This window comes from Gekko japonicus, unplaced genomic scaffold, assembly GCF_001447785.1.
Source record: "Gekko japonicus isolate JY-2015 unplaced genomic scaffold, Gekko_japonicus_V1.1 scaffold5565, whole genome shotgun sequence".
NCBI classification, from domain to species: Eukaryota; Metazoa; Chordata; class Lepidosauria; order Squamata; family Gekkonidae; genus Gekko; species Gekko japonicus.
Window position 1 is genome coordinate 1 of NW_015177191.1, and position 7,910 is coordinate 7,910.

A 7,910-nucleotide genomic window follows, 5' to 3' on the forward strand; every position below is an offset into this window, starting at 1 on the left:
CCATGAGGGAAAAACCATCTTGTCCGAACTTACATTCCTCTGCCCTCAAAGGCTTCCTTGCCGGCAGCTCACAGACGTTTCTTTTCCTGAAGGCATGCCAGAGACTAATTATTGGAAACGCTTCAAGCCTGCTTTGTTTTCCAGGAAAGATTAGTCATGCCAACAGCCTTCCCCCTTCCCTCTGTTTGACCTCAGCCACAAAAGTGTGTCCATCTTCTCAAGGTCTCAGGCTGAGGGAGGCCTGAAAACAGTTGTTTACCTCAGAATGTTGTGGCTGTTTCCAGGCTCTGTGGTTCTCGGTCAACTTCAAGGGTGTTCGATATGGGGCGGGGCACAGTTCTTGTGGGTGGGATTTCTTGGTCCATGGGGAGCGCTGAGAGCTTGTCGGGCCACCTTCTGAATGAATGTCTGACACATGCGTACGCCGGAAAAGACTGAATTAGGTACCACAAAGTTTGTGCAAAAACAGTGTAAAAATGTTTTTCCCCCCAAAAAAACAATTTATTAGGATATAATATACGTTCAAACATACATCAAAGTTTATGTTATACATCCTTTTTCCTCTTACCCCAACCCATTCATGGCTTCCCACAGTGCTCCAACCTCCTGCCCATCTCTTAAATCTTTTACATATCTTCCTTTTTAAATATTCAAACTCTACAGGTAACACATTTTTCAATTGTTATTCTTATACACTTATCCATTTTCTATTATTCTTTATATTTCAATGGTTTTCAAAACAAAGCAAATTGTCCTTTACTTCACAATATTTTTCTAAATAGTCTCTAAAATCCTTCCAGTCTTCAAAAAATTCTTCTGCTTCCAAATTTTTAAGTTTCCTCGTCATTTTGTCCATTTCGACCATAAAAAGTAACTTCTTTATCCAGTCACCAATTTCGGGTATTTTGTCTTGTTTCCAACATTGAGCATATATCATTCTGGCTGTTGTAATCATATTACCACATCAATGTCCTTTTTGCCACATTTACTTCTTCCATTTTGAGTCCCAAAAGCAAAATTTCTGACTCTTTCTTAAAATTACACTTAACAATGTTCTCCATTTCTGCATGTATAAAAATGAATTTAACAAATAGGTTTATTTACAGTGCGCTTAAAGTATAAATTGAAAAAACATAGGCCTGGAATTTAGCCTTTAAACTGAAAGCCACTGGAGTAAGTAGTCCTCAATATACACATATATAATATTAAAGCTTGTTTTCAGCGCGTGTTTGTGTGTATTTGTGAAATGTTCCCTCTAAGCTGTGGAGTCTTGAGCAAAAATTCTACTTTGTGAGCTACTAGCATTACAGTTGTGAGCGAGCGATTTGGCTAGTGCGTGAATTAGGTTGTTCTGGAGCCCTCCTTCCTGAGCTGGGACAAAAATGTGTGAGCCGGAGGCTAAAAAACGGGGAGCCAGTCAACTCAACTTAGAGGGAACACTTGTGACCACTGAAGAAGGGCCATAGGGCTGAAACGCATTCGGTCATCTTTACTGTGGCTTTGTGTGTAGATTGTCAACTTTGAGATTGATCAAGATGGGTAGCCATGTTTGTCTTTAGCAGTAGAAAAGAGCCAAGAGTCCAGTAGCGCCCCTTATAGACTAACCAGATTTGTGGCAGGGGAGGAGCTTTCAAGAGTCACCGCTCACTTCTTCACGAAAGCTTCCTCCCCTGCCACAAATTTTGCTAGTCTTTAAGGTGCTACTGGACTCTCGCTCTTTTCTACAACTTTGGAGATACTGAGTTTGGTTCACGGCGGTCTTATTTGTACACCATCAACATTGAGATACTGTTTTGTATTATGTATTGTCTACTGAGAGTTATAGTCTGGTGGCTTTCAGTTTGAAGGCTAAATTCAAAGCCCGTGTTTTTTAAATGTGTAGTTCAAGTTCCCCATCTGACGCACGCACTCTTTATTTCTTGCAGAGGTGGAGGTAGGCAAAGACCAGGAGTTCACAGTCAAATCCAAGGGGGCCGGCGGTCAAGGCAAGGTGGCGGCCAAAATCTCGGGCCCCTCCAGCAAACCGGTACCGTGCAAGGTGGAACCGGGTCTCAGCCCTGACAACAGCGTGGTGAAGTTCATCCCCCGCGAAGAGGGACCCTACGAGGTGGACGTGACCTACGATGGAGTGCCTGTCCCGGGCAGTCCCTTCCCTGTGGAAGCAGTACCTCCCACCAACCCGTCCAAGGTATGGTCCTGGGGGGGGGATGGGCGGCTCTCACAGGTTGCTACATAGAACCGAGGTCCCCAACATTTTTGAGCCTGCGGGCTCATTTGGAATTCTGACAGAGGGCCGTGGGCATGGCTACCACCAGATGGCTGCCACCGGAGGCCATAGAATGGCTGTCACAGCTTGCCTTCAGTCACACAGGGAAGACCTTTGTTCTGTGGGGGTTGCTGCCCCCCCACAGCAATGTTTTTAAAAATCCACACAGCCGATGAGATCTCCAAAGGCTATTCAAGACCCCTGCTATGCAAGAGCCTCACCTGCCCCTACCCCAGGCCTGTAGCTACAGTGGGGCATCTCGGGGCCCGCCCCCCGACTTACTACCACAGCCCCCCTGACCCCCCTTCCCTCCGATCCGGCAGCGCCCCCCCCCCCCGACTTCCCATTTTTTATTTTATTTGTGGTGCTCCCCTTGGGGGCATGTGCGAGGTGCCCCCTGACTTATTGAAAGGACCCCTGAATTAAAATGTCCTGGCTACGGGGCCCGCCCTGTCCTTTTTCTAAAAACACTTGGCAGGCACCCGAGAACATGTCAGCGGACGCCATGTTGGGGACTCTTGACACGGGTAGATCTGGGACGGGTGTGACTGGGCAGGGCTCGCCACCCTAACCCCAGTGTCCCGATCGACTCTATTGTATTAGAGCAGCGTCCTGGAGAACCTATGCATTCTTAAATCGGTGCCTGCGTGAGCAAAAGTGCATCTGACTGATGCCGTCCAGCTGAACTAGACTCTAGGGGCCAGCAGGATGTAGGAGGGGCTAGTGCTGGAGTAGGGAGCTGTGGGAGACCCAGTTTCAAATTCAACTTGGCTTATACTATCAGAACGCGGCTGTGTTAGTCCGCGGTAGAACCAAGTCCTGTAGTCCCGTAGAGATCAACCAGATTTTCTGGGGTGCGAACGTTTCTAAGGGAGTCAAAAGCGCCCCCTTTGTAAGCCGCCCTGAGCCTGTTCGCGGGGAGGGCGGGGTATAAATGGAATGAATGAATAAATAAATAACATTTGTCAGATGCAAGCAGGGATGCGGATCCCTGCGTCTCTCCTTCCCAGTGACAAGACAGGAGGGGTATGATAAAGAAAGGAGTCAGGGCGCAGAGATACAATGCAAAATGTTGTCAGATTTCTCTCTCTCCCCCCCCCCCCCTTAATCAATCTGATTTGAGTTGGGAGCGCAGTCTTGCAGTTCATGGAGTCCCACATGGAGGAGTGGGTAGCAGCCTCTGTAGGGGGTGCTTTGACCTGAAGGAGTTGTTATGAATGATCAAGACACCAGGCAGGAGGTGATTAGAAAGACCTTGATTTTGATTAGAAGGACCAGGCAGGAGGTGATGGGAAAGACCCTGACCTGAGAGCCTAGCTCAGTGGAAGAGCTTCTGCTTGGCATGCAGAAGGTCCCAGGTTCAATCCCCGGCATCTCCAGTTAAAAAGGACCAGGCAGGAGGGGATGGGGAAGACCTTGACCCGAGACCCTGGCTCAGAGACAGAGCCTCTGCTTGGCATGTAGAAGGTCCCAGGTTCAATCCCCGGCATCTCCAGTTAAAAGGACCAGGCAGGAGGGGATGGGGAAGACCTTGACCCGAGACCCTGGCTCAGAGGCAGAGCCTCTGCTTGGCATGCAGGAGGTCCCAGGTTCAATCCCCGGCATCTCCAGTTAAAAGGACCAGGCAGGAGGTGATGGGAAAGACCTTGATCTGAGACCCTGGCTCAGTGGCAGAGCCTCTGCTTGGCATGCAGAAGGTCCCAGGTTCAGTTCCTGGCATCTCCAGTTAAAAGGACTAGGCAGTAGATGATGAGAAAGACCTTGACCTGAGACCCTGGCTCAGTGGCAGAGCCTCTGTTTGGCATGCAGAAGGTCCCAGGTTCAATCCCTGTCATCTCCAGTTAAAGGGACCAGGCAGGAGGTGATGGGAAAGACCTTGACCTGAGACCCTGGCTCAGTGGCAGAGCCTCTGCTTGGCGTGCAGAAGGTCCCAGGTTCAGTTCCTGGCATCTCCTGTTAAAAGGACCAGGCAGGCAGGGATGAAAAAGACCTTGACCCGTGACCCTGGCTCAGCTGCAGGGCCTCTGCTTGGCATGCAGGAGGTCCCAGGTTCAATCTCCAGCATCTCCAGCTAAAAGAACCAGGCAGGAGGGGATGAGAAAGACCTTGACCCGAGAACCTGGCTTAATGGCAGAGCCTCTGCTTGACATGAAGAAGGTCTCAGGTTCAATCCTCGGCATTTCCAGTTAAAAGGGACCAGGCAGGAGGTGATGTGAAGGACCTCGACCTGAGACCCTGGAGAGCCACTGCCATCTTGAGTAGATAATACTGACCTTGATGGACCAAAGGTCTGAGTCAGTAGAAGGCAGCTACGTATGCTCTTGCATGTTCACCGTTGACGTCAAAGGTGACAACCCATCTTCTCTCCCCAGGTGAAGGCCTACGGACCAGGCTTGAAGGGTGGCTCAGCCGGCTCCCCGGCTCCTTTCACCATCGACACCAAGGGGGCCGGGAACGGAGGCCTCGGCCTGACGGTGGAAGGCCCTTGTGAGGCCAAGATCGAGTGCCTGGACAACGGCGATGGCACCTGCTCAGTGTCCTACCTGCCCACCGAGCCCGGGGAGTACAATATCAACATCCTCTTTGCCAACACCCACGTGCCAGGCTCGCCTTTCAAGGCCCAAGTGGTGCCCGGCTTCGACCCCTCCAAGGTGAAGTGCTCCGGACCTGGGCTGGAACACGCCACGGTGGGGCAAGCCGGGGAGTTCAGCGTGGACTGCTCCAGCGCCGGCAGCGCCGAACTGACCATCGAGATCATCTCCGAGAGCGGCACGCAGGCCGAGGTCCACGTGCGGGACAACGGGGACGGGACGTATACCATCACATACATCCCGCTCTGCCCGGGGATCTACACCATCACGATCAAGTACGGGGGGCAGCCGGTGCCCAATTTCCCCAGCAAGCTCAACGTGGAAGCCCCCGTGGACACGTCCGGTGTCAAGGTTTATGGGCCTGGAGTGGAAGGCAAAGGTGAGGACCGGACGCGCAGGCTGGCTCGAAGCGCAAAAGCATGTGGGCCGGGGACCAAACGGAGCCGTCCGCAGTGCTTTGGGAGACGACTGTAGAAATAAGTGTGTGTGGGTTTTTAAAAGAATTGAACTGTAGGGCTGTGGAGAGGGGTAGGTCTTTCGGTGAGTGATTGAAACGTGGAATTCGCTGCCAGAGGATGTGGAGATGGCCACAGTCATAGAGTGTTTTAAGAGGGGATTGGACAGATTTATGGAGGAGAGGTCTGTCAGTGGCTACTAGCCATGGGGACTGAAGGGAACCTCCACATTCAGAGGCAGGTCTTTAGGTTCTGAAGACCAGTGCCAGGAGGCAGCATCAGGGGAAGCTCTGGGCCTCTGGGCCCTGTTATTGACCCTCCAGAGGAACTGGTTGGCCACTGGACTGGATGGACCACTGGTCTGATTTAGCAGGGCCCTTCTGATGTTCTTATGAAGGCCTGGGCCTCTGTGCCCTTCTATTGGCCCTCCAGAGGAACTGGCTGTGTGAGACAAGATGCTGGACTAGATGGACCACTGGTCCGATCTAGCAGGGCCCTTCTGATGTTCTTCAGGACGTTGGACTGGATGGACCATTGGTCCGATCCACCAGGGCCCTTCTGATGTTCTTATGAAGGCCTGGGCCTCTGTGCCCTTCTATTGGCCCTCCAGAGGAACTGGCTGTGTGAGACAAGATGCTGGACTAGATGGACCACTGGTCCGATCTAGCAGGGCCCTTCTGATGTTCTTATGAAGGTCTCGGCCTCTGTGCCTTGTTGTTGGCCCTCCATGGGAACTGGCTGGCCACTGCGTGAGACGGGATGCTGGACTAGAGGGACCCTCCCTGGTCTGACCCAGCAGGGCTCTTCTGATGTCCTTATGAGAGCTACAGATGTGGTTGCTATCAACCGAAACAGGAGAGGGGCTGTGGCTTGGTGTGTAGAAGGTCCCAAATTCAGTCCTGACTCCCCAGCTTTTCCAGTTTAAAAAAAAGTCAGGCAGGAGGTGATGTGAAAGACCTCCGCCTGAGACCCTGGAGAGCTGCTGCCAGTCTGAGTAGACAGTGCTGCCTTGGATGGACCAGTGTTGTGAGTCTGTATACGGCAGCTTCATGTATTTCATGTGTAAGGTAGCTGCCTTTGTTTCCATCCTTGGCACGAGTCCTGTCCCTCAGAGACTCGTAGCTTACCTGCCCCTCTGGCCGTGGCTATTTCAGGACGGGAGCCAATTGCCCAGGGCGGGCTATGCCAGGCAAGAGCTTTGCCCACGTCCTCGAAGCCATGAGGAACGGCGGGATAGAAGGGTTTTAATAAACGAAATACAGGACAGGTGCCACACTGGGAAACGGTGCCGAGAACAGCCACAGGTAGGGTGTCAAAGAATCACCTGTGGCTCTCGAACCACTGAGGGAGAGTCATTGCTCTAGAGACAGAGACAGCTTGCACGGTGTCTTCCCACGGGTGACAGAATTATGCGTTTACCTCAGCCGCATGACTCCCCATTGATACAGTCCCTCCATGAGGCCTCACAAGGCATTCAAAACCTATTCGGCTTTTTGTTGGGCTTCATGTGTCAAAGAGCTGTTTGAATAACCAGAAAAGCTGGAGATTTGCTGGTGTTTTTTTTTTCTTCCTTAAATGGGAGACGTGACTCTAAGCTGAATCGCACACGTTTCCTGTGCTTGCACGGCCTGCTTGGATCTGTGTGCGTCAGTTGTGGTTCTGAAAGCTAGACGTCCTTCTGGGTGAATTTGAGGCTTCACGTGATAGGAATTTGAAGCGTCGATGGGCGGGAAGCAGCAAACCCCTTAGAAATCTGATCAGTTTGCCATGCTTGGGCTGAAACGTGAGCCTTTTCCTGCAGATGTGTGCTTCCTCTGGATCTGATAGGATTGCCAACTCCAGGCTGGGAAATCCCAGGAGGTTCAGAGGGCAGGGTTTGGGGAGGGTAGGGACCCACCGAGTTTGAGCCACTCTCCAAAGTTTGATCCAGGGGGACTAAACTCTGTCGTCTGGAGATGATTCATCATTCTGGGAGATCTCCAGGCCCCACCTGGAGGCTGTACCAAATGGAATTAAACCGTGTTAATGAAACTTCGTTGGTCTTAAAGGGGCCACTGGACTCAGACTTGGTTCTCTGGTGCCTTCGTACATTCCCCTTCTGCACATGGGGATCCTGGGGGATAAGAACATAAGAACATGAGAGAAGCCAATGTTGGATCAGGCCAAATGGCCCATCCAGTCCAACACTCTGTGTCACACAGTGGCCAAAAATACCAGGTGCCATCAGGAGGTCCACCAGTGGGGCCAGGACACTAGAAGCCCTCCCACTGTTGACCCCACCCCCAAGCACCAAGAATACAGAGCATCCCTTGCCCCAGACCGAGAGTTCCTATCTATCCCTCATGGCTGATAGCCACTGGTGGACCTCTGCTCCATATGTTTATCTAATTCCCTCTTATAAGAACATGAGAGAAGCCAACGTTAGATCAGGCCAAATGGCCCATCTTTTGCTCCCAAGACTCCACAGCTTAGAGGGGGCATGAAACGTTGTTGGTCTTAAAGGGGCCAGTGGACTCAAACTCTCTGGTGCCTTCTTACATTCCTTTCTGCACATGGGGATCCTTACTTCTGATATGAATGGGGTCTGCATGTTCCCAA

At 51.5% G+C, this 7,910-nt stretch overlaps 1 protein-coding gene across 1 annotated transcript in view; it reads left to right on the top strand.

The window, feature by feature from the left end:
* Positions 1-1,925: 1,925 nt before the first annotated feature.
* LOC107124877 (filamin-A-like) overlaps positions 1,926-7,910 on the top strand; it is a gene marked incomplete at both ends in the record, with an annotated part of 44,685 nt that continues 38,700 nt past the window's right edge. The window contains 2 exons of the mRNA XM_015428380.1: positions 1,926-2,188; positions 4,639-5,236. Of these exons, the coding sequence (XP_015283866.1) occupies positions 1,926-2,188; positions 4,639-5,236 (861 nt within the window). The remainder of the gene's footprint in view (positions 2,189-4,638; positions 5,237-7,910) is intronic.